Source organism: Typopeltis vanoorti, chromosome 18 (genome assembly GCF_054136105.1).
Source record: "Typopeltis vanoorti isolate ZY-2024b chromosome 18, IOZ_Tvanoo_1.0, whole genome shotgun sequence".
Taxonomy (NCBI): Eukaryota; Metazoa; Arthropoda; class Arachnida; order Uropygi; family Thelyphonidae; genus Typopeltis; species Typopeltis vanoorti.
The window spans coordinates 87851377-87878925 of NC_143566.1; the positions used below are offsets into that span (position 1 = coordinate 87851377).

At 35.3% G+C, this 27549-nt stretch overlaps 1 protein-coding gene across 3 annotated transcripts in view; it reads right to left on the reverse strand.

Annotated features, from left to right (window-relative positions):
• Positions 1-6822: 6822 nt before the first annotated feature.
• LOC150096907 (kelch domain-containing protein 4) overlaps positions 6823-27549 on the reverse strand; it is a 106233-nt gene continuing 85506 nt past the window's right edge. The window contains exons 8-9 of one of the 3 annotated variants that reach the window (XM_090408275.1): positions 24259-24637; positions 6823-7057 (exon numbers count right to left, since the gene is read on the reverse strand). In XM_090408275.1, the coding sequence (XP_090264401.1) occupies positions 7050-7057; positions 24259-24637 (387 nt within the window). In that variant the 3' untranslated portion in view covers positions 6823-7049. Of the gene's footprint in view, positions 7830-24258; positions 24638-27549 lie in introns of all 3 variants that reach the window. The other 2 variants (XM_090408277.1, XM_090408274.1) reach the window with 2 other exon arrangements.

Sequence of the window (27549 nt, forward strand, 5' to 3'; positions counted from 1 at the left end):
GGTCACTCACCTCTGGACCCCCTCCACCTCCTCATCATGTCATGACCAAAAAACCCTGAAGCCCAGATCTGCACATAGTAGTTAAGATGGGATCTTATCAAAGCTCAAAAAAGAGGTACAATAACATGCGTGTCAAAGTATTCTTCAGTAAACAAGTAATCTGATCAGCTGCTTTGGCTACTTTTGCTATGTGACCCATGAACTTTAACTCCTTATCCACTAACACTCCCAAGTCTGGTTTTGTTTATTTCCTGAAGTACACTTCCACCAATGTGGTATACACCTGGTAAACTTTTTTTTTTACCCCAAAATGCATAACCTTACACTTTGCCACATTAAACTGACACCCATTCCCTTTGCCCAGTCTGCAGTTAATCTAATCATCCTGCAAAATTTTAATGGCATCTGTTTAACTATTGCTTTACCCAACTTTGCATCATCGGTAAATAACTGAACAGCTCATCTCAGATCCTTTTCTATATCGTTAATGTACAAATTAAATAGTAGCGGTCCTATAATAACAGAACACTGCAGCATGCCACTTGTCACAGGCCTTCTTTTGGACCCTATTCCTGAATAAACTACTCTCTGATATCTCTCCATTAATTACCCTCTTATCCATTTCACCAACACCCTATATCCATCCCCATGTATTGCAGCTTACTGGTTAGAATTCCATGTGGTATCCTGTCAAAGGCCTTTGCAAAGTCCAGCAGTACCAGTTGTAAATCCATTATCTCTATCCAACTCAGTTGTCACTGTATTACAAAACGTGAACAAGTTACTAAAGCATGACCCTTCACAAAACCATGTTTCCCCTATACAATTACTTACCAGCCCTGTGATTCCACATATACCCTATATTAACTGAAAATTCCACATTTAGCTACCTCCCAGGTCAAGACCATTAGATCACGCTCACCAGTTCGTGGCAATATTAGAGATCATATTTGTTATAGACAAATTCTCAAATGCAATTACTAGATCGAGTGCTCTTGAACCTCTAGTATATTACATCCCATGAAGTCTCAGGTAATTCCATTTCCACTATCCATTCCTGTATTTTGCTCTTGGCCAACTTCTCCAATACTTTGATAACTCCTGATATGCTGATCGGTCGATAATTTGCTACATCAGTTTTGGAGCCTCCTTTATACAGTGGAATATTCTATATTCTCTCTTTCCACTCCCTTGGGACTAACCCAGAGCTGAGACTTGGATTGAATGGTCAAGTGCACTGACAATTCCCTTGCTGCCTCACGTAAAACTCGAGCTGGTATACCATCCGATCAGACAGCTGTATTCACATTTAGGTTCTGCAATATGCTATGCACCTCCATTTCATTTATCTCAGTTCCCGAATAAGCCTTTGGCTCTCTCGTTCCTGCAACATCACCGCCTGGATGATATAATCCTGCAAAGTATTCATTTAGTAATTCTACTATTTCAACTGATTCAGTTATCTCCCTACCATCAGCATTCATTAAAATCATTCTGCCATAAACATTCTTTTACTTGCAGCATATTGAAAAAACTGTTTGGGATTATCTTTAGCCTACATTTCTAACATCCTTTCATTGTTTCTGCTCTTCTTACCGCACCAGTGTTGGTCACCTTTCTCCTTAAATAAATTGCCTCAATTTTTTTTTTTACTAGCTCCATCATAATTGATGATATTCATCTTGATATACTCTCTTGACTCTAGGTATGCAGTCTGTCATTACCTCCCTCAAACACTCCTATACCACTTTTCATGCACTATCAACATTCAGCCCTTACAGTTTCCCCTGCCATGGCACCGATCCAAGCAATCTCCTAAGCTTGTGATACTTACCAGCCCTGTGATTCCACATATACCCTATATTAACTGAAAATTCCACATTTAGCTACCTCCCAGGTCAAGACCATTAGATCACACTCACCAGTTCGTGGCAATATTGGAGATCATATTTGTTATAGACAAATTCTCAAATGCAATTACTAGATCGAGTGCTCTTGAACCTCTAGTATATTACATCCCATGAAGTCTCAGGTAATTCCTTAATAACTGCATAAATTCTATTTCCTTCCTTTCATATGTCCTCTCCTCCTTCCAATCTGTTCCCATAGTTGAAATCCCTCATAATAATTACTTGCACTCCAAGCATTCAGTCTATTTGCGAATGCATACTATCTCCATCCCGTGGTTTATAGCAGCATCCAACTGTATTTGTTCTGCTGACCTCTGTCTCATACCAGATAGCTTCAAATGTGCTATTTTCATTGTTCTGCAGTTGAACTTGTACTCTCTTTGGTTGCAGTTCATTGGCTATCATCAATAACACTCTTCCCCATTTTTTTTCTCTCTATCCTCCCTGAACACACCATACCCTTCACATTTGTTCCACTAACACATATCTTTTGTTAGCCATGCCTCACTAATGCCAATAACCTTTGGCATTAGTGAGGAAATATTGGAGGAATATAACACAACTAAGTCACTGTAACTGTGTACAGGTGAAATGGCTGTGAGAAGGGAACTGATGGAGGTTTGAAAGGTGTTGTGATAGGATGCCATGTTGTAGACCTATCTGTCAAGCAAACTGTTGGCAAACAGTTTGCTTGACAGATGATCCCAGGTCAACAATCATACCATACTGTGATGGAAGTGCAGGGAGTCAGTGCTACCTGCAGTGGACGACCAATCATTCACCGAACAATATATAAAAAACGCCATCCATCGGCTATCATTGAAAGCAGAATTCCGGACATCAACTGGAACACGAATCTGTACAAAAACATTTAGAACCCACAACATGGGTTTCCATTGTAGCACTGCAATATGCAAGCCTTACATTACTCGAAACAACATGCAGCATTGTCTTCAGTGATGCAAAGAGAGTGTACAGTAGGATGCAGAAGTTTGGAAAGCCATGTTATGGACTGACAAATCATGCTACACTCTCTGCCAAGCAGACGGATATCTGGTGCATGTCTCTTACCAGAATGCATAACCCCAACTATGAAATTCAGAGGTGGCGGTGTGATGGTATGATCCTGTTTTGGCCTTGGATTTCTGTTTGTAGTGTAACAAACACTAAACTCTGAGAGGTATCTGAACAATGTAATGCTTCCTATTGGAAGCATTACATTTGAATGACCATTGTCTCTTTCAGCAATGCACTGTCATTAGGCTGCTGTAACTGCATGGTTTGCGAACATGAATGTCACTACACCTGACTGGCCTCCACAGTGCCCTGATCTCAACTGTATTGAACATTTGTGGGATGAAATGGAGCATTGGGTGAGGTCAAGGGACAATCTGCCCCACAACATTTCAGAACTTCATTACATGCCTACAGGAAAAATGGTTCAAATTTCCATTCATTGCTATTGTACGCTTTGGGAAAATATGCCCCGTAGATTGCTGTAGTCATGGCAGGAAAAGGAGGGCCTACATCTTATTAAGATGGACGCATGGCTGTTTGTTCCTCACACTATGGTGTTCGCTGACTTCCTTCCAAGCAGTGTATGTACGAGCTTTAACTTGTGTTGTAATGAAAATGCGAGCTGATTGGACATGCTTAGTCAAGATTATCGAATGTAAATGCACAGGGTAGTTAAGGCGTTGCGCTCAGCTTAACGTGCATTTCAGAAAAAGCAGATATCCAAGCTTTGCTAATAGATCCAAGTTATACTTGTATCAAGAGTGAACAAAATACTCTCCAAAACAGTCTGCTTATTTGTATACAGAATGTAGTTAATCTGTAATCAGACAGAATAAATGAATTGCTTGTGTCTTTTTTTTTTTATTTAAACATTCATGCTATACAAGAGAGGGTTCATTGGTTAATGTATAGCATGTTACTACCTTGAATGAACAGACAGCTGAGAAAAAAAAAAAATCTATTCACATTTGACATGAAGATTTTCTTCGTATCATATTCCTTGGCATACAAGAGGAGACTGTCCCAGAGGAAAGCAGTATAAGAGTTGAAATAGAATTTATTTGAGTTTGGAGTTGCACTGAGGATAGGTAACTCTGCATGAGTTTTCTGAGATTAGACAATGAGAGAATATTAATGCTAGTTACCATGGAAGCATTTAAGATTTATACACACTGAAATGAAATACTTGTCTGAAAGTGGATAGAGCAAATTGGTAAGAGATGGATCATTAATCGATCTAATTCACTCTCTTCTATATTGACAATATTTTTAGGAGCTCTTAGGGACACAAACCCAAATGCCAAATAGATGTTCGCAGGTAATATAATGCCTTGAGAGAAAGAAAAGAAAAATTATAACTTTTTGGAAGTTGAGGAGGAAGGAGAAATCTCATCTTCATCAAACATCTGGATGTTGTCAAGAAGGAAATAGTTTCTATTTGTGGAAATAAAGCAGCACACTGCTTTGTTTATTGTTGAAATGGTTTGGATTATCCAAATCCTATTGAAGAATAAAAGGTTTGCGACCAGAATTTAGGGTGGTACAGATTGATTCTCTGTAGGTTGTAGTGCAAGGTTTGTCAAGTGAGGAGTGTAGTGTAACATATACTGTTATCAGGTCAACTGAGTAGGTCATTGATATAAATAAAAGAAAAAGGATGGGTGAGAGAACAGCATAGTCATCAATTTCCTGGTATAAACCCCCAATGGATGGTAAGGTTACTATGACAGCACTACATTATTATTACTCTTCTACAATTTTCCTCCAAATTAGTCTATTACTTGTAAACAATCCTATATTATCATATCTAACATTTTGTTGGTCTTCCTCTGGGTTTCTTTCCTGTCATCTTGGCATCAAACACCTGTTTTGCTAACCTTTCCTCACCCATTCTATTTCAGTGGCCATACCACCTCAGATTAGCTTCTCTACTGACATATTCTTGAATACTAATAATGTGAAGTTCCTTTCTAATATCTTCAATTTTTAACCTGATTCTGCTATTGATGCCATCGGTTCACTATCCTAATTTTTCTCAGAACATTCGTATCTGTGGTGTCTCATTTGTGATCAAGTGCTTTATTTCTAACCCAACTCTCAGTTCCATAACTTAAAACTGGTTTGTATACTGCTAGTTTGGTGTTCTGGCTAATTTCTCTCTTATTTCATATAAAATTATTCAGCTTTGCTTATTCTGTTGTCTATTTCCAGATTTAATCTGCCATCTTCATTAAAAACTGTGCCTAAATAGCTGAAATATTTTACTTGTTTTATAGGATAACCATTCAGAATGCAGCTGAAGTTTTCTATGTTCCTGCCTATTTCATAGTTTTGGTTTTTTTATTGATTAATTTTTATGCCAAATTTGTTACAGCTGTTATTCAATTTCGTTAGAGAATTCTGGAGACTTGCACTAGATGTGTTTAGCAGTATATCATCTGCATAAAGCAAAGAACTAAGTTTGACATCTCCAATTCTAATATCAGGTTTAATGCCACTTTCTTTCATAAGTGATCCATATAAATGAAGATTAAGAGTGGAGATAATGTGCATCCTTGTCTTACCCCTGATTTTACATCAAGCCATCTTCCTGTATTTCCTTCAATTTTAACCGCTAACTGACAACTTAAATATAGACTATGGATTGCTCTGCATAATGTTCCATTGACCCGATATAATTGTATTGTTTTGAAAAGCTTTTCTCTGGGCACCTTGTCGCATGCCTTTTCCAGATCTACAAAACTTAAGTACAGATCATTGTCATATTCCCACAATTTCTCAACTATTTGTGTTAAAGCGAAAATCTGATCTTGACAACCTTTGTTTGGGCTGAGCTCTGCTTGTTATTTTCCAAGTTTCTCTTCTGCAATCTTTCTTAAACTCTTTTTCTCAACTGAAAGGTTTGATTTTGATAAAAATGTGGAGACACTTGACTGAACAAGCTAGTCAAGTTTGTCTACGTCATATTCTTCACACTGTCACAATATCCCATTCACACCATATAATTGCAGCATTTTGAAACCACTTTCATCATGGCACCTTGCCTTTTTTCAGTTCTACAAAACTGAAATACTGGCAACATCTAGTATGACTTGGTGCATTGTTGTGTTGAGAGATACATTACTCTGTTCTATTAAAAATCCTTCATTACATGTAAGAAGTATTGTATTATTCTGAGGTGTTGCATATCCCTCAGAATACATCCTTCTGGACACCAACCTGAACCTCTACAGATTCTTTTCAGATCAGTGTGCCAAGAATGCCATATCACACTTTGGTTTCTTGGTGATAGTTTACTTAGTCTACTTATGTGTTTCTTGACTGAAGTAGCACTCTCACTTTTCATTTAAGTGAAACTTTGCCTACATGTGATATTGGGTGTTGTGTTCATTTGCTAACATCACGAACAGATAGACCACTTATGTGCCACTGTTGTACAGTTGAAATAGGCCTTGGAACATCCCAGGGATGTTCCAAGGCCTATTTTAACAAAGTGTAGGTTGTAAATGCATAAGCAGGAGAGAAAAAACGAATAGTCCCCAATCTTCCAGATGCAATCCATTTTACAAATATAGATGGACTCAGTTGCATCATCAATGAGGACAGTGTAGTTTTTGCAGATAGCAAATTTCCATTTACAATCACCTGATATTCATTTGTGTGTGTTTGAGAGAGAGAGAGAGAGAGAGAGACTTAGAATCTCTTCCTTCTGATGGCTAAAAGTCTATAACTCAAGAACAATATGGACAACATATCAAATTATATGTTGTCCATATTGCTCTCCTAATCACACCAATCAATCATTCTGAAGCGTTTGATTTTCTTCCTTTTTCCAAATAAATAACACAAACATGCATTCAAATATATTAAGTCTTAAGGAATTTTGACAACAGTCTTGTTAAAAAAAACAACAAAAAACTTTATTGTTAACATAAATAAATTACAAACTGTTGGAAAGATCTAGTATAATCAAGTTGTAACTTTCTAATCTCCATTAAGATGCCAAGATGACTGCGACATCCTATGACATACAAAGTCTTGATAAAATTCAAGTTACAGTTCTGATAAATACTTGCATTTATAGCAACACAATTATATACTTGAGTTCCCTGTATAACAGACTCAAGCATCTAGGAAAATAAAAAAAAAAATTTAAAAAAAAGTCAGAGATACATACAATAATAAATACTTATAAAAGGAGGATTGATATATGAAATTTATTACAAAAAAAATCAGTTTTTTTATCATAAATTAAAGATTGGAAGATTTTTCCCTTAAAAAAAACAATCAAATTTCAAACACATTTTTGTAGCATTACCAACTACCATTGAATATTTCCTTCCAAAGGTCATTGTACTAATACAGTGGATGTTGTTTGCCTTCTGAGCAATTCACATATTTTTTTTTTTTTTGTTTTGTTTTGGTGTATACAGTAAGAATTTCATAAAGATCATATTATAACAGTTCATAACAAGGCCATCTCAGATCAACTGTTTCCTGATGGAAGACTGAAATAATTTGGTTGTAACTGCTAATCTGTAATATACATTTGTATTGGAATTCAAATGCACAATAATGGATTTCACTACTTACATAGTGAAGTCCATTATTGTGCACACAAAAACAATTAGAAGAGAAAAATAATTATACATACAATAAACAGTGAAATGTGGAAAATGGTTGTTTTTAATTTTTAATAAAAATTAAAATCATATAGTCACTTTCTACATTTTATGTGCTGGCATGCATCTTTATGGGGAACCTATTTTCAAGCCGCAAAGAAGAATTGTTGAAAATGAAGGAAAAAAAATCAGTATCATGCATCAGCATGAAATGACAATGGCAGATGCAGAAATATACAGCAGTATTTGTAGAATGTCTTTTATACTTGTACAATGCTTTCTAGGTAGTGAAAAGAAAAAAAAAAAAGAGTCAGATGAATGCTTCAGAATTTCTACTGCTTCTATGATTTAACTATTCAATTCTTGGTTTAACTTTCTTTCAATTTATCTAAAATTTTTTAAAAAAATCAATTTTTCCATAACTGTTATTTTAGAATGATAATGACATATCTCTTTTGTGCTCATTAATATGCACTTTTACAGATTTGTTTATTATAAAATAATATAGAGAATATGTATATATTATACAGTGCTAGTTGGATTGGGTATTCAGAAGATCAAGAGTATGTTTATATCTTACAGACAAACTATTGAAAAAGCTTAAAAATGACAGGTTGACAGGAAAACTAAAGATGAAATATTCTAGATACCTGGAGTAATTACTATGAAAGATTGCTAAATAAAACAAGCAATGCCAACATGGTGGTAAAAAAAATTCAAGAGGAATACACTGCATATTCAGAATGAATGGCTAGAGGGTCACATTCCAGATGATTGGTGTAAAGCTCTCATAGTATCCATCCATAAAAAATAAAAATAAAACAGAATGTAAGAAAAAGAGAGGAATTTCCTTACCAAGTGTTGCTGGAAAGATTTATACAAACATACTTCAGAAAAGGCTAAGAATAATTATGAAAAGAGAACATGAAGAATAAGAAGCTGGTTTCATGTAAAACAGAGGTTATCAGGATCAGTTTTTTCACTTTAAGACAAACAGTTAAGAAATCGTGAGAATATTAACAAAGGATCTGTGTTTAAGTTTTATAGAACTGAAAAAAGGCAAAGTGCCATGATGAAAGTGGTTCAAAATGCTACAATTACATAGTGTGAATGGGATATTATATCAAGCAATACATAGTCTATATTTGAGTTGTAATCAGCAATTAAAATCAAAAGAGTTATAGGAAGATGATTTGATGACAAATCAGGTATGACACAAGGATGTACATTATCTGAAACATTATTTATCATCAATATGGATCACAGTATAAAAGTTGCATTTACAGGATATCCAAATTGGTGATGATAATCTCAGATCAGGGGTATAACATGATGATGTTATACTACTAAATAAATCCAGGACAAGTCTGCAGGATTCCCTGACCAAATGGAATGACTGCTGTAATAAATTCAGTATGAAAATCAGCATTAAAAAGACAAAGACAATGAAAATAGGCAGAAACATTGAAAACATAACTGCATCCTGAATGGAGATCCTATAGAACAAATAAAACATTTCAGCTATTTAGGCACAATTTTTAGTGAAGATAGCAAATTACATATGAAAATAGACAGTAAAGCTGGTATTGTAGGGAATCAGCTGAATAAATTTATATGGAATAAGAGAGAACTTATAAATTAAAGATGCCAAGAAATTATATTCTTGGTTTCATCCTTTATCCAAGTGTATGCAAACAAAGTCTGCACATGAAGTAACTTCATGACTGGGCAACTCGTATATAGAGGCTAATGACTTCTACCAAGGTTGATTACTTCAACCTTGGCAGAAGTCATGTTTCCACATACAAGTAGTCAAAAAGTGTCACACCTTATTACTAAAATACTCTAGATTAGAGATAGGCGTTGAAACATCTATCTCTAATACATTTATCAAAAGCTGGAACCAAAGATAAGAGAGAGAGTTCTGAGAAAGAAAACAGTTGCTATCAATAGCAACATGATTAAAAAATGAGGATATTAGAAGGAACTTGATGTTGTTACCATTCAGTAGTACGTGAGCAGAGCTAACCTCAGGTGGTATGGTCACTTAAACAGAGTGGGAGAGGAAAGGTTAGTAAAATGTTTTTTTTTTTTTACTAGAATGGCAAGAAAGAGACCCAGGGAAAGACAGTAAGTAGCATCTTAGAAGACTGAAAGATAAGATCTGACAGTATTGTTATCTTGACAGATAATAATTTGTAGGAAAATTGTTGAGAAATGATGTAACCTTCTCTTATAGCACTATTATAATATCCTGTACACACATAAAGATACATAACAGGAATTTCATGATTTCTGTTTCATCAGCCACCTTTTTATCCATGTTACCAGCTTCATGTTCAATCCTGTTTTTGCCAAATTACATAATATGGAATACCAGAAAAATTGACTACACCACATAGAAAGAATGAATAACAATAGGATTCCTAAACTAGCACTACAATATAAACCCACAGGAAGAAGAGACTGTGGACATCCAAGATTAAGATGGAAAGATCAACCTCATCTGCAGAGCAGGAACAGGATATAAAAAGCCTATACCTAACTTTGTCAGACAACAACAACAACAACATATGGCCCCATGAAATATCTTTTCAATAGATTTGAAAATTCTGGCAATATCACAGTATAGCTATTCTTCTTATCCAACTCAACTCTTACTTTATTGTAGAAAGTGAGTAAATTATTAAGAAAAGACCTCTCCTTTCCCATATAGTACATTCCTATATATCCATTTTTGAATTCTACCCTTAAGTAACTTAACATAAACTATTGATTTGTTTTATTTATCATCAAATTTTATTTGCATCCTCACCAAGTGTACAAGATACTATGACAGTACTACATGATTAAGTATTGTTAAACGTGTTCATAGGCGCTATGAACACGTTTCTTCCAAATTAATCTGTTACAGTAGACATGCACAACAGAGCAGTGTCATAAACCAACCAACTTTTTCAATACTTTAATTGACACTAATGGGTTATTAATTGGTCAAAATTTGAAACCTTATTCTTGGAGGTCTCCTTGTGTAATGAAACCATTTTGCCTTTCTCCACTCCCATTGCACCAGTGTTGAAGCATAAATTAAAGTCTGGTTAAGATAACTGCCATTTCGCTTGCACTTACTGATAATATATGTAATATATTTCATCTAACCCCATAGTTGTATTCACATCGAATTTCTTAATACACTAACCATCTCGAGTTCATCTACCTCTATTATCTTGATGCCTGTCACATTGGTTATTACTGCATTATCTCCACCTGAATGATACATATTTACAAAGTGATCACTCACTAATTCAACTATTACTTCTGTTTCTTTCACATACTTACCGTAATCATACGTTTACGTTTCATGCAAATCTATCCTGATTGTCCTGTCTGTCTGATGTAGCAGATACCACATATGCAGAAAATTTTGTATGCTCCTGGCTTCTTACATGGTGAATGAGGCTGTTTAGGTGCAAAATGTAAAATGTTATTGATAGATATAAGATTAGAACCATTCTTTATGAATATGTTCCTGAGGTAAATTATTTCCTGTCCCCTTTTGGTTGTCACTGGATATTGTGTATTCTCTTTCCTTAAGTGTTTTAATGATTCCCTTGCTTCTGGGCCAGATGATAGAGTAAAGTAGCATGTAAATATCTTCCAGTATTGATTTTTTTTTTTTTTCCTGTATACTGCAAAGGATAGTCTGACATGATCCATAACTGAGATGATCAATTTAAGACTTACTCCAATCTAACAACTATAAACTTCTCTTTAACAAACATTAGATGTTGCAACGATTATTAAGATTTGGATCTTACAATTTTGCACTGCTTCTATTACTGATTTTTAGCACTTGGTGGCACAGGTTGCATCCTGAAAATGCTGGTTTGAAATCTAGCAAAATATTAAAGCTAATAAATAAAATCCATAAACAATCTTATTATTTTGTTCTTGTGGTGCTAATTTAATACTGATAAACAGTAAGATGAATAATTAAATATTTATACTGGCACAAGTTGTATCTTATACTAGATAAATCACATTTTTGTTTTAATCCTTTACCCAAGCATAAGCAAACAAAACTTGCATGTAAAGTATCTTCATGCCTAGTGTACTTGTTGCTTCAATATCCCATCATGCAAAAACATTATGAGAAGGGCCACTACCTACACTGGATTTTATCTTTATTGGTGTGAAATAGTATAGGGGTGTAAAAGAGCCTGATAGTATGAGAAATAGAAAAAAAAATGTCTCAGCTCGTATCATTTTGTAACTTCTTATTCCTTCCCTCCTTTTTTTAACTTGCGGTGTCGAAGATGTTCTATTCACTTAACTGCTACTGTATCGAGGATAAGGAGGTTAGCCCTATGCCTGTTGCTGGTTTATGGGCGTTTGCCTGTTCTGGAGAACAAAAAAACCACTGTTTCCGAGAAAACCCCTACTTCTGTATGAGGCCAGCTAACTCACCATTAGTCGAAAGAGACCGGATCAAGATTCCTCACGTCACTGACAGGAATCGAACCCAAGTCTTTCTGACCATAGGGCTTCACATATACTGACTGACTACGGAGGCTCATCATCATGTAACCAAAGGCTATTATTTGTTTTTCATTTTCACCAGTCTCAGGCAGTTGAACAACCAAATTAAATTAATTAGATTACACATCCATTTCACTCCTACTCTATTTATTCTTCAAACTCCAGGGACACATTCTGATATCACATAATTTAAGTATTTTTTAAACACTTACCATGCACTGTTCATATCCTTCCTATATCAACAACCATGGCACATTCATGTGGACATAATTTCCTGCTTTGTAGTTCAGCATGTAACCTTTTCTGAATGGAACATTCATAAACTCAGCCAACTTTCCAACTCAGTATCTCATGATCACTGTCACCAACCAGAGGCACAATAGTTGTCTTTAACTGAAACCCCCTCTGACACCATAATCAGATCTAATGCTCTTTCACCACAAGTTCCTTCTGTTACATGCTGCTTGAGAAAGTTGTTTCACAACAGATCAAATTCAGTTACATTCTTCTCATGCAATTTCACAACTATCCAATCAATGTCCAGATAATTAATGTCCCTCCCCCATTATGATTACTCTTTTTGCACCCATCATATTTATTTGGTGATGCATTTCTTTGTCACAGCAACTGATCCACCAAGTCTGTAGGAACACTCCACTATGCATTTAATCTTGTTAGACTCCACCTCACACCTGATGGCTTCAAATTCACTGTCACATAAAAAACTATTACTAGTATTGCATCTTAGGTCTCAACTCTAACTGGATTCAAGTCATCTGATATTAGCAGCATACTCCCTCCTCTCCTATCCCATCTATCCTTTCTAAAAATACTGTACCCTTTGCACTCAATAACAATTAGTATGTCTGCTTTTGAAGCCAGGTCTCACTGATACCTACACTATGAGACCCAATACATTAACCAAGGCAACAAACTCTACTCCTTTGTTTCTGATACTTCTAGCATTCGTGTACAGACATAATAAGTTACCTGCATGCTCTTTTGTATACTCTTGTCAGTGATTTGCATGACACAGTTTGACAACTTGAGGATGTTTGATCTTATCTAGTTCCTTACTTATCTTCTTTACGATTGCCTGATAGGCCTGAACCAGACAGACACAGAATCGTTCTCTCTTCGAAATCATTTCTTTAATAATAAGCATTCCCATCATTAACACTGTTACCTAACATTATCGCCCTTGCACAGAGATTCTCATGATTATTCCCACCAGAATTCAGTTTCCCTGACTCTCTGTATTACATCTCATAACAATTAATAATTTTTTAAGACTTCTGATGCCAAATGCATTCAAGTGTAGGCTGTCCCTCTTATACAAATCCAATCTTCCCTCAAACTCACTCACTCCACACATCCATTCCTTCTACACAGCTTACACATCAAATCATTTGCCACCATAGCCCGTCTTCGTAATTCATTTCCATTATATTTATACTATTCATAATATACTATTGATTTTTGCTTTCTTACTCTTCACTCTCACTTCTTCCAACAATCTTTTCATATCCTCTCTCATATTTATCTGAATTTATCGCTAGTTCAGTAACTGGTACCTACCAGAATTATGACCTCTTTTGCTTTTCTTTTCTGTTTTTCCATTGCTTATGTTATATTTTTAATTTCTGCTCTGGGAAAACTTGATGTTACAACTCACTCATAGCTGTTTTCCATATTGCTGCTGAACTTTTTTAAAAATTCTTCCTGTGTTCCTCACTAGGGGTGCACAGACCGTGGCCAACATGCGACCCTCCGTTAATTTGCTGGTGGCTCACCTTACCGTGTATTATTTTAACTTTAACAAGTTACACGATAGGTAATTTTTAAAAATGGTACATGCGCAAAGCAAAGTAGCTGTGACGTTACGATTGCTTGTCTACTTATGATGATCGGTTACTAATAATGTTAACAAATTTTATAATTCGTCTATTTGTCATGAGTATTTTGTTTTTGCAGGTGCAGTTGCTACAATTAATTATCACCCCTAGGAAAAGGTAAAAAAACAAATTCTACAATGGATAAAGCAAGGCCAAGTAGGAAACGCAAACTACAGGATGAAAAAACGGCCGTTTCAGGATAGCTGGACGAAAAATATGGTTTTGTGCAGTCGTTTAATAATATTGTGTGCTTGATTTGAAAAAGTGCTGTAGCCATACCAAAAGAATACAATATAAGGAGACACTATGAAAGTCTGCATTCTACATTTTCAAATCTACCCAAAGAACTACGTAAACAAAAGATTTCATTTTTGAAACAAGAATTGACAGGTCAGCAAGTGATGTTTACACAACCTATTCAAGATTCGTAAATCGCAACAGAAATAAGTTTTGAAATATCTCACCTTATAGCAAAAAGATGCCGGCCATTTACAGACGGAGATTTCGTTAAAGATTGCCTTGAGATAGCTGCTAAAAAAATTTGTCCTGAATCAGCCAAAAATGTTGAGAAAATTCAGTTAAACAGGATGACCGTGCAAAGAATTACTGCAATGTCGGAAAATGTAAAAGATCAATTAACATCTTATTCAAAGAAATTTGCCTATTTTTCATTAGCTATTGATGAATCAACTGACATTACTTCCACAGCCCAGTTGTTAATATTTGCACGTGGAATAATGCAAAAGTTTGAGGTAAGTGAGGAGCTGATTGGAATGAATTCATTGTCAGATCAAACGAAAGGTAATATGTTCACTGGGCTTTTGGAACAATATTCCAAAGTTGATTTAGATCTGACAAAATTATCAGGTATCACAACTACGGAGCTCCTTCCATGATAGGAGCTAATTCTGGATTGGTAACATTATTGAAACAGCATTTGGGACAGCACAACAATGAGTTGATACAATTCCACTGTATAATCCACCAGGAGAGCTTGTGCCTTAAGAAACTTGGATTTGAACATGTCATGAAAGTTGTGGTTTCAACGATTAATTTTATAAAATCCCGTGGCCTTAATCACTGACAATTTAAAAAGTTTCTTGAAGACATTGAAAGTGAATATGGTGACTAATTTTTTACACAGAAGTGAGGTGGTTAAGTCATGGACAAACACTGGAGTGGTTCCTAAATTTAATTGATGAAATTGAAATCTTCATGACTGAAAAAAACAAAAACATCCTTGACATAAAAAATCCGGATTGGTTATGTGACTTAGCCTTTCTGGTTGACATTACTAATCATTTAAATACGTTAAATACGCGACTTCGGGCAAAGATCAATTGGTTACTCAACTTTACGGCCACATTTTGTCTTTTCAGTGCAAGTTAAATCTACTTCAAATGCAACTGAAGTCAGGGAATTACATCCATTTTCGTAATTATAAGAAAGTTTCTGAAAAGGTCAATGTCAACTTCAAATCTGTGTATGTTGAAAAGATTATCAGCCTTCAAGGATCGTAATAATAAAATTAGTTTAATCCTTTATCCAAGTGTAAGCAAACAAAGTTTGCGCCTGAAAGTATCGGTTTTCTGATTTTAAAAAAGTGAAACCGTTGCTAGATTTATTTAGCAATCCTCTTGCCATTTTACCCAAAAATGAACCCGAATCAGCACAACTTGAACTCATCGACATTCAAAATGATGAGAGCCTGCGAAATAAATTTAACGAAGGCAATTTATTAAACTTCTATCATTGTGTCGATAAAAACAATTATAAATGGTTGCTAGATAATGCATTAAAATGTGCAAGCCTCTTTGGCTCAACATATATTTGTGAACAAACTTTTTCAGTCACGAATATTAACAAATTGAAAAATAGGAACCGCTTGACTGATGAAAATTTAGAATCAATTTTGCAGTTGGCTACTAGAAAACTCGAACCAAATATCAAAACAATTGTCAAATCAATGCAATGTCACGCATCAAATTAGATTCACTTACTTTTTATTACCTTTTTTGTAGCAATTATGATAGGTATAAATAAAATAAACAATATATGGTAGATAAATTTCAATTTTTTTTTGGCGACCCTCCCATAAGTAACAGTGGAACTATGCGGCCCTTGGCCTTAACAAGTTTGTGCATCCCTGCTCTAAACACTTCCTGACCTTCTATAATTCCCTCGTCATCTGTCTAATAATGTGCTTTAACACATTCATTGCCAAGTCGAAAATTGGAATTTCGTGTGGTGGCCAAATTTTTTTTACTTGATAGCGACGTCCACATGATAACGCATCATTGGCCGTTTGGTGAGAACTCGAATCACGTGATATCGCGTGATTGGCAATGAGCGTGTTAACCTAGTGATTTCAGATTCTCGTGGAAAGGCTTAGATGTTGGGTGTGCATTTTCACTATATTATTTCAGGAAATTACAACGTACTAGGATATACATTAAAATAAATTTTAATATATTTCTATATTTCGGCAACGTCACGCTGCCATTATCAAGAACTTAGGTACAAGATACGTGCACGCAGGCACAGCAAAACAATAAATGAGCAAGAAGTATGAAGCTATTATTTCTCCTAAAGTCCTGATGGTGCCCTCTAGCGGGCAATGTTGGTATTCTTGGGCGATTGGGCTGAAGGTCTTCTGATGTAGGTTTCCCAAATTTGAGGAAGTCTCATGTGTGACGTTGCCGAAATATAGAAATATATTAATACATCCGGATCATCCTCTTCCTCCTGTAACTCTCCAAAACGATTCTGCAACTCTAATTGGAAAGCCCGCTTGCCTTCCGCTGTTTTCAACTTGTCCAGGTCCCATGCCGATCGTATGGTAGGACACGCGGGCTTCTGAACTGCAATTCTATGCCTGAAATTAGGCTACCAGATAGTGGTCACTATCTCCATCTGCTCCTCTGAAACTTCTCACATCCGAGATGGAGCTGTGGTGACGTCGATACACTAGTACATGGTCTATTTGGTTAGCTGTTCTACTATCCGGCGATCTCCAGGTCTGTTTGTGGACGTCTTTATGTGCAAACATAGTGCTCTTTACAAAGCATCCCGTAGCGGCGGCAAAACTCGCAAGTCAGATCCCGTTATCATTGCACTCCTCATGTAGGCTCTCACTACCCACAAAAGGGTGCCACACACGCTCTCCTCCCAGCTTCGTGTTGAAATCTCCCACCACTAGCTTGACGTCATAGGACGGTAGATTATTACAAGTACGCTCAAGCACTTCATAGAAACAATCTTTAGCTTCCTCCGAGCTCTCTTCAGTAGGCGCATAACAGTTCACAATAGACACATTTTGAAAATGTCCCTGAACTCTAATAGTACACAGCCGATTGTTCGCAAGTTCAAAATTTAAAACATTACACAAAAAGTTATCACTAACTAAAAACGTGGTTCCGAGGACTCTTCGTCCTCTGTCGTCACCACTATAGTATAGCGTGTACCCCTGATTGTGGGTCGAGCCTTGTCCTGGCCAACGTGCTTCTTGTACAGCACAAAGCCCAAATTTATACTGTCTTAAGACATTCGTCACATTAAAAAGAGCTCCTTCTTTCACCAAACTACGTATATTCCAGGGTCCCAAAACGATTAATAATCATAGTCGCAAAGGCGTTCGAATTCCGAGGCTTCTGTGGTGCTTGTTTCGTAACCAATAGGGTTTTTACAGGAGGGGTGATTGGCCCCTCGCTAACCCTCCTCTTATATTAGGATTCCTTAACTAAATTGAGCAGCATAGTACTAGTGACAGAAATTCTTAAGCAGTTGCATACAACAAAGTACTATAATAAGCTTCTACTCAAATTAGGCTTAGTTACTCGCACATTCTCTATCACTACAGTTTCATAAAGGATACTCACTAAAAACCAATAGACAATTTACACAAACCTATATGCAATGTGCTCAACCTAAACATCATAATTTTAAAAGAAATACTCCTCAACAAAAATATTTCACTAAAACGCGTAAACAACTTTATACAGCTAACTCGACCACCAGCCACACATCACAGTGCCACCTATTTTTTGACATACCTTTGTAGAAACCTTGAGATTATCTTTTTATGGAGCAGCATCAGAAATATATTGATAAAAATTATATAACTGAACTTTAGACCTTTAGAATGAACTGTATTATGGATTATAACCCTTTAGAGCTGGCATTTGGATAAATGTTTTTTCAAAAAAGAAGGGATAAGCAGAAAAATATATGGGAACTAAAAATGTAGAAATTGAAGATATGCAAATTAAAAGCCGAAAACTACATAGTAATTTCATACTAGTTTTTATCAAGGATGAACTACAAAAAATTTTTTAGAAAAAAGAGAAAGATAAATTGTCCTCTATTAATATCCTCTAGATAAAGATTCCCACTTTTAATCTTTATTTATTATAATTTATCTTTCTCCTTTTTCTAAAAAAAATTTTGTAGTTCATCCTTGATACAAAACCATTATGAAATTACTATATATATATAGTTTTTGGCTTAATTTCTGCCTTTTTAGTTCCTATATATTTCCCCCCCTCTCCCTTGCCTCTTATATTTTGGGGAAAAAAAAAGCCCTAATGTATTTAAATGACAGTCCTAAAGAGTTATAGTCCATCATCCAGTTCATTCTGAAGTTCTTAAGTTATGTAATTTTTATCAATATATCTCTGATGCCCTGGTCAGGAGAAGTGTATATGCGACCACAGCAAAGATGCCATTACAACAATAGAAATGGCCCTGAGTCCTGTGTGGCCCACACTCACCTTTCTACGGTGGCGGTAAGGCACCGAGTGAGGCCAGGGGTGCTAAGAATCTCGCAGATGAAAACAGGCCTGGGAGAAAGAAATAGAAGAGGAGAGAGAGATTAGCTGAATTTGCTGCAGCTGAACAACTCTTTATCATGAACACTTTTTCAACAAACGCCCAGGAAGAAGATGGACTTTGCAATCACTGAATGGAGACACAAAAAATGAAATTGACTACATTTTAACAGACTGTAAAAGACTGGTACAAAATGTTGGTACAACAGGCGAAACATACTTCAACATAGATTCTGACCCTAGACTCCTCAGAGTCATTATAAGAGTAGACCACAAAAAAGAACAATATATCAGGGCAACATCAAACCACAAAAGACAACCCAAACAAATAGACTACTGCAAGTTCAGGAAGTACATAGAAGAGACTGAATGGACTATTAAGAACTGTTACATAAATGATGACTATATTGACTTTATTAATAAATTCAATGAGTGCAAAAAAAAAAAATCAGAAATACCTGTGAAACAAAAGAAAAGAGAACGACTCTCACCTCAAACTATAGAATTACTGAAAAAGAGAAAACAACTGAAGAAATCTGAAGAAAACTTTCTAGAATACAAAATTATCTGTAAGTTACTAAGGAAAAGAATTCAGGAGACTACAAAGCTTTCAGGATACAAAAACTAAGAGAAGCAGTGCAGGCAAAAACCAGCCTGAAAAAAATACAGAACGACTTCAATTTTAAACAGTCAATTCCATCCGCTTTAAAAGATCAAGGAGAAAAACATACTAATAGAAAAAGGATAGAAGAAATTGTGCAGAATTTTTATAATGATCTCTATACAACTAAGTGCCAAGTTTCAGAACCTATCATTCCAAAACCAAGATACCAGATGTACTTCCAGAAGAAATATAACATGCCCTTAAGAAAATGAGTAAAGGTAAAGCCTCAGGACTTGATCATGTTAAGGCTGAAGAAATCCAACAAGGTGGACCAATTATTTTCAAAGCGTTGGCTGCCAGATTCATGTGGTACTTCAAAAAAAGAAAGATTCCAGAAGAATGGAAACAAAAACCACACTTCTATTCAAAAAAGGGAACAAGGAAGACATAAAAAACTATCGTCCAATCTGTCTACTCCCTCGAATCCAAAACACTCTTGAAGACAACTCCAGTAGAGAGCAGGCAGGATTCAGAAGAGGCTTCTCCACAATAGGTCATATCCAGGTCATTTCACAACTAACAGAAAAATGCAGAGAATATCGACTCCCTCTTTATTGATTTTAAAAAAGCATTTGATACCATAGAACACATTGCAGTCAGTGCCTCACTGGAAATAAATGTGAATTCTACTTACATCCACATGATAAAAGAAATTAACAAAAATCAGACCACACAAATAATCCTATTTGATCAACCTATAAATTTAGATATAAAGAGAGGGGTCTGTCAAGGGGATGTGATCTCCCCAAATCTATTTACCGGTACTTTAGAATACATTCTGAAAAAAAATAGACCTAAACGGAGGAATAAGCATAGATGTGAAAAACTACAAATCCTTATGTTTGCCAATGATCTAGTACTGATATCCCACAACCCAAAAGACCTAGAAGAAATGGGTGAAAAAATATACACAAACAGCAGTAAGAAAAAAAAGAAAAAACAAAATGGATCAAAAACATCCACACAAGTGACAGTCACCCATGTATTGATAACATCTCCATAGAACAAGTTGACTCCTACAATTACTTAGGACAAACAATAAAAATGAATAATGATTAATGATTTATATGAAGAACTAGCAAAAAGAAAGAAAGCTGCATGGCTATCATTCAACAGACTAAAACAAACACTTACTGATCTAAATCTTGACACTCTGCAAAGGCAAAACTATTTAATAGTGACATACTTCCATCACTCACATATGGATCAGAAACATGGAACACAACAAGAAAAGAAGAAGAAACTCTCAGAATAACTCAGTGTGCAATAGAACACAGGATTTGAATTTACATCAGCCAAATGGAACATGTTAGAAACATGGAACTAAGAAAGAGATCAGGCATAAAAGATGTGGTAACTACAGTATATGAAAGCAAGATGAGATGGGCAGGTCATATAGCCAGACTCAGGGATAACAGATGGACATATAGAATACTCAACTGGCAACCAAGAATATAGACAAACGCAGGAAGACCACCTACAAGATGGGAAGATCCACTAGTGAAATATATGGGTATAACATGGAAGAGAGAGGCTCAAGATCGAGATCGTTGGAGGCATCTTTGTGACCTGCACGCATGGAGAAATCCTGAGTGAAACACAGGTCCATCAAGGTAATATCTCTGATGCTGGTCCATAAAAAGATAATCTCAAGGATTCTACAAAGGTATGTCAAAAAATTATTCCTTCCATGTTTTTCTTTTAGTTTATGTTTTTAAAATATCGTTAATGTTTAAGTCAGTTGGAGTAAAAAGCCAATGATGTAATACAAGGGTAAATAAATATGAATAAATACTCCTTAAGAAAATAGACAAAATAGCCATAAATATTAATATATGACTTCTGCTTGGATAAAGGATTAAAACATAAAGAATGTAGAATATATTCTTTAGAATTCTATAGAATATTTAAAATATTCTATAGAATAAAGAATAAACATAAAGATAAAGAATATAATTTCATATCAAGTACAACATTTGAAAACAAAAGATAAACATCCCAACCTTCACGTGGATAAAACATATTAAAAAAATATGTACTTTGTATCCATGTTATTTCTATAATATCCAAAGGTCATACTGACTACAATGGACACTCGTATCCATGTAATTATGGATATACAGTTGACCCTTGAAGAATGCATGTTTGAACTGCGCGGTTCCACTTAAACACAGTTTTTTTTTTTTTTTTTTTTTTTTTTAAATAAATATATTGGAAAATTTTTTTGAAGATTTGTGACAATTTAAAAAAATTCGCAGACAAATCTCATAGACTAGAAATGTTGAAAAAAAAATTAAGAAAAAGTTAGGCATGTCATGAATGCATAAAATATATGTAGACACTAGTCTATTTTAGCATTATTTTACCACCATAAAGTATATGTATACAAATCTATCATAAAAGGTTAAAATTTATTAAAACTTATGCACATATAACATACATGGCCATTATGGACCACACACGGCAATTTGCAGTCGAGAGAAATGTAATGCAGCATTAAATCACAACTGCATAAAATTAAAATTTTATAATGATTCATTAGTGTATAAGCTAGGCTACCATAAAGCAATCATATTGCTGCTTCTTCATTGCATGAATCATTATACCTGTAAATAAATATGAATTTCTTCTTCACATTATCATTTTATTTTTAATGTCTAGTATTAGTAATACATATCACATCTACAGTGTTTTGTATCTATTAAGACAATATTGATGTAAGTACTGACAGACACACGATTCATCTTGTTAACAGACGACGTAAACTTATGGTATCAATAAATACAGTACTGTAAATATATTTTCACTTCCTTAGCTTACTGAATATAGTATATAATACATACATGTCATACAAAATATGTGTTAATCAACTTATACAAAATATGTGTTAATCGGTAAGGCTTCTGGTCAACAGTAGGTTATTAGTAATTAAGTTTTTGGGGAGTCAAAAGTTACATGTGGATTTTTGAACAATGCGTGGGGGAGGGGTGTGCCCTTAACCCGTGATGTTCAAGGGTCAACTGTACATACACGTCAAGTCCAGTCCAGTGGTTAAACAGCAGCATGTATTAAACAACTAGTTGAACAGTAAAGGGCAATTACAAATTTAAAGTCTTAGTATCACTGAGAGGAAATATGTTGGCGAGTAAATAATTTTTATTTTTAAATTTACTTTTCAACTTCCACCATATCTCGATCTCTCTCTCTCTCTTTCCAAGACTGGCAAACTTACTCTTGCACCTCAAAGATCCAGGAAGTTCCTCTAATGAAAAAGGTGTGTATGTGTGTGTAGCAGGAGATTATTTGAAGCTAAGTGATGGGTAGCCAAACTCATCTAGGAAGGGCAGCTTGAAGGTGAATTAAGCATCTAAAAAAAAATGAGAGTTTAACGGCACTCTGAGACAGCAAAACACGCTTTGAGCTATTAAAGGGATGTTGATATGCAATATATAGCCTCTCATATCACATCATCCTCATCTTCCCACGGTATTGCCTATTTCCACAAATGGGGCCGTGACATACCTGGCAAGCATTACTGCCAGAAATACACATCTTGGCTGTTGCATCTCAAGGCTTTAAACTTTGTTGGAAAAAAGTTAGAAGTTTAGCCTTGAGCAGTACATGAGAAACTTCAAGATAGAGCTTGTTGCATCATTGCTTAAGAAAGTAGACAAGTTACACCATTCTCTTTGGATAAACTGGATGTTCCACTGAGAAAAGACTATAAGAACATCAATCTTATATTATCCATAAAACACCTGAGCAGTCAGCCTAGTACAGCACGGAGTTCACACTGACTGCAAAATCTTCTAGTCTAAGATAAGACTATTACATTCATGTGTACGAATTTGGGATACAAAATCATTCCAAGAATGTGGAGGATACATTTGCAACCTTTATAGCAGCCAGAACAAGCCAAAGAAAAATACAAGAAGACTTGATGAAGGGTCCCCCCCCCCCCCATCCATCATTCAATAGCAACTTGAACTGTACAAGTCCAGAAGAATCTTAGTACAGGAGGACTTTAGCAGAGTTTATTGTAGTTGTTTATTTATTTTATTTTTATATTTTTATTTTATTTTATTTTTTTTTATCACTAGAGGTAGGGGTTAAGAAAAAGATTAATTAACAGCATAGATTTAATTTACCTTTATAGAGTTCAAGAGCATGTACCTTGGTTTCCTATACACATGTATCTTTCTGATGATGACCTCAATACAGGGATTGAAATGTCAAGTGTTATTTTATTAATAATAAGTAAAATAATCATTTCAACACATGTGTTTGGTGTCCCTAAATTCGTAAATATGAATGCTGATCACCGTGTAACCTTAAAAGAAAGAGACTACTACATTGTTGCCATTTTAAATTGAGTATTTGTTCAAAGAGAAAGAGTGCTCGTCCAAACTTAAACCATAATATCTGTCTTTCTTTATCTAAAATTTGGGGGAGTCTTATCCTTATTAGTTGTGAGCAGTAGTTTTCTTTTTCTTTTGTTTTTTAATGGTTTGCATTTATTGTACTGTATTATAAGCTTCTGGCTTCTTGCTATTCTACTGTGTTGAACACTAATAATGATGTTATATTTAAATCTAAATATTTGATTTAATAAAGTGTTATTAGATCTCATGTCTATGTGTTTCGGTGTTTGTTTTAACTACAGCAAATACTTGGCTATGAAATAAAGCAATTGAGTATCTCACATCTTACCAGTTATATGCATTGAAGAAAGGTAAAGATTATCTGTGAGTTTATATTTTATTTAAAATGAAATACAAATAATACCTGAATCCTCTGAACTTTCTTCTTCTTTCTCAGCATCATCCTTTTCCTCTTCTTCATCAGAATCATCTGATTCCAACCATTCCTGCAATTTTACATCCATTGGTATAATTGTCTGCCACTCGTCTAATTTATGTACATCTAGTGAATAAAAGTCAGAAAGTGTAAACTGTTTGTCTCCGTCTTCAAAAATTCCTCCATAAAGGTATAAGATACCATGCTTCATTATCATTGCTGCATTCATACGAGGATGAGGTACAAAGGGTTCCTTTACAAGCACTGAACATGCCATTCCATCAACTTGTGTTGTTATCTCTTTGTCAGATGACTGAGTCCCAATTGTGACTGTAAAGATTCCATCTTCACTTGTATGAGCAGTTTCCTAAAGAAAAAGAAATAATGTGGTATTATTCAGATATTCTTCTAATATATATATATATATATATATATATATATATATATATATATATATATATATATATATAAGGTTAGATTAATGAAGGATCATACAGGACACAGAGAATTAACTCTTTGTATCTATCTCATACACTCCTAAAAACTTTCTTTCTCATAATGAGGAATGTCATCAATGGTAAAGGTGCTTAAGGGTCCAGGCTGAATAACTGGGAGGAGACTTCCACATAGCCTTTTCAGGAATGCAGAGAATCAACCAGGGTTTCTGAACTGATGTCCAATCCTCACCTTCTCATGGTGTATCCAATAGCGTATCTGTCTGGATACTGAATGAATTAGGATGGGCTGGTGATTTAGGATTTAGCCAACCAAATTGCATTCTTATTGGCTTAAACCATAACTCAAAATGATAGCACAACATGAGTTAATTTCATGCCAGCTGGGACATCACCCAGTTAAACAAAGCCACCGTTGCTTTCATTAGGGGAACCAGGGTGCACAGCAAAAAGTCAGCTACTGGAACAAACCCCAACCAACATTAGCAGAGATGAATACTGGTACCATCAACATAAGAAACATAAAGGGAAAAGAAATGGAACTAGCAGAAGAATTGGATAAGTACCAGATCAACATAATAAGTGTTACCAAAACAAATAAGACAAAAACAGGTGGGATCTTTCTGAGCAACAAATACAAAATGTTACATTTAGGCAATAACAATCAGGGAAATGAAAGAGTAGCTATAATATTCAACACTAAATATGAGGATAGTCTTGAATGGCATGCAATATCAAATAGAGTGATGTGGGCTAATACCAAAAATGGGGAACTGGACAATGAGATTTATTTGTGCTTATAGTCCCACAGAAGCCTCATTGACTATGTTATTGTCGAAAGTGATGTTTTTATACTGGTTCATGACACAAGAGTATATGGAGGATTTGAAATAGAAAGTAATCACCATTTAATGTTGAGTATAATAAATTGAACTTTATACTGAAAAGAAGGGTGTGTAAGAAAGTTTTGGAATAAATCAAAGTCGAACAGCTATCAGATGTCAACTGTAGGCTAAAATACACAAACATTATTCAAGAAAACTGAAAGACTTTGAAAACAAGAACCAAACCTAGGAGATACAGTGACAAATCATAAAGCAAACTTTGACTGATTCAGCCAGAGAGGCATATAATGAGGTAATCTGCTAGGATAGAAAAATCACAATGACATTGTGGACTCAGATAGTTAAAGAGGCAGTCAAGGAAAAGAAGAAAGCATATCAAAAGTTCCTGGCAAGTAAGTCAGCTTGTGCTCCTAGGGATTACAGAGAAAAATGTAAAAAAGAAAAGCATTGTACATAATTAGTTAAACAAGAGTAATGGGGAGACTTTGGTGAGAACACAGAAAATAAATATCAGGAATTTGGTAAAATATTCTGGAGGCTATTGAAAAAGTTCAGAAATAGAAGAAAGAGTAATATTATTATTATCATTCCTGATACCTCCAAGGAGTCCGAAGACTCATCGCGGGAGGACATCTTCAACTGTCTCTACGCCTTACCTCTACTACGAATCAACACCATCCACCGCCCACCTCCAACACCACACAACTAGTAATTTTTGTCTGTAAATTGCATGTGTTCTGAAGGGCCGATTTGTATGTATGCGGGATGAAAAACCCAAGCTTCCGGGAGAAAAAACCCTGCTATTAAAGGAATTAGAGATGATAAAGGGGGCTTGAAAACTGAAGCTAAAGGTATTCTTGATGTGTGGAGTAATTACTTTGAAAGAGTGCTAAATGCAACAAGCAGTGACATCATAATGGCAGAAAATACCCAAAAGGAATGCCATCGGTACTTGAAGCAGAAAAAGCTATCACAAACCTAAATGTGGAGAGGCAGCTGGAGTAGATGATATTCAACCAGAAATGTTCAAATATGGAGGTATAAAAGTTTGACAGTGGTTGCACTGCATAATTCAGAAGGCCTGGTCAGAGGATCAAATTCCAGATGATTGGCATAGAGCACTCATCATCTATAAAAAAGGGAATAAAGCTGAATGTGAGAATTACAGAGGAATTTCTCTACTGATGTTCCTGGTAAGATTTATGCAAGTTTTCTTGAATAACAGCTAAGAAAAATTGTGGAGGAGAAGAACAAGCTGGATTCCAGCACAACAGAGGCTGTCAGGATCAGATTTTCACTTTAAAACGGTTGAGAAATCATGGGAATATAACAAGGATCTGTATTTAAGTGTTGTAGATCTGGAAAAAGTATATGAGAAGGTGCCAAAACAGAAAGCTGTTAAAAGGCCACAGTTATATGGAGTAAATGGGACATTATATCAAGCAATACATAATCTCTATTTGAGTTGTAAATCAGCAGTTATAATTGAAGGAGGTACAGAAAAATGGTTTGGTATTAAGTCAGGTGTGCGACAAGGTTGTACATTATCTCCACTGTTATTCATCATTTATATGGTTCACATTATGAAAGACAGCAGTATTAAACCTGATATCAAAATTGGACATGTTAATCTCAGCACTTTACTTTATGCAGATGATGTTATACTCCTAAATAATCCTGGACAATCTGCAGGATTCCCTAACCAAATGGAATAACTGCTGTAATAATTTCCAACCCATCTTCATTTGTTCAGTATCCTGATAGATACTTATTAACAGGGAGCACCATGAGAAGTTGAGGATTGAACATTAGGTCAGAAGCCCTGGTCAGTTTTTTTTCTGCATTCCTTAAAAGCTATGTGGAGATCTCCTCTCAGTTATCCAACTTTGATCCTTACGTACCCCAAATCAGACCCTGACCCATTTGGCTTGAATCCATTTGTTCTTCTTTAGCCTTTCTTTAAGTATGCTTACATAAAT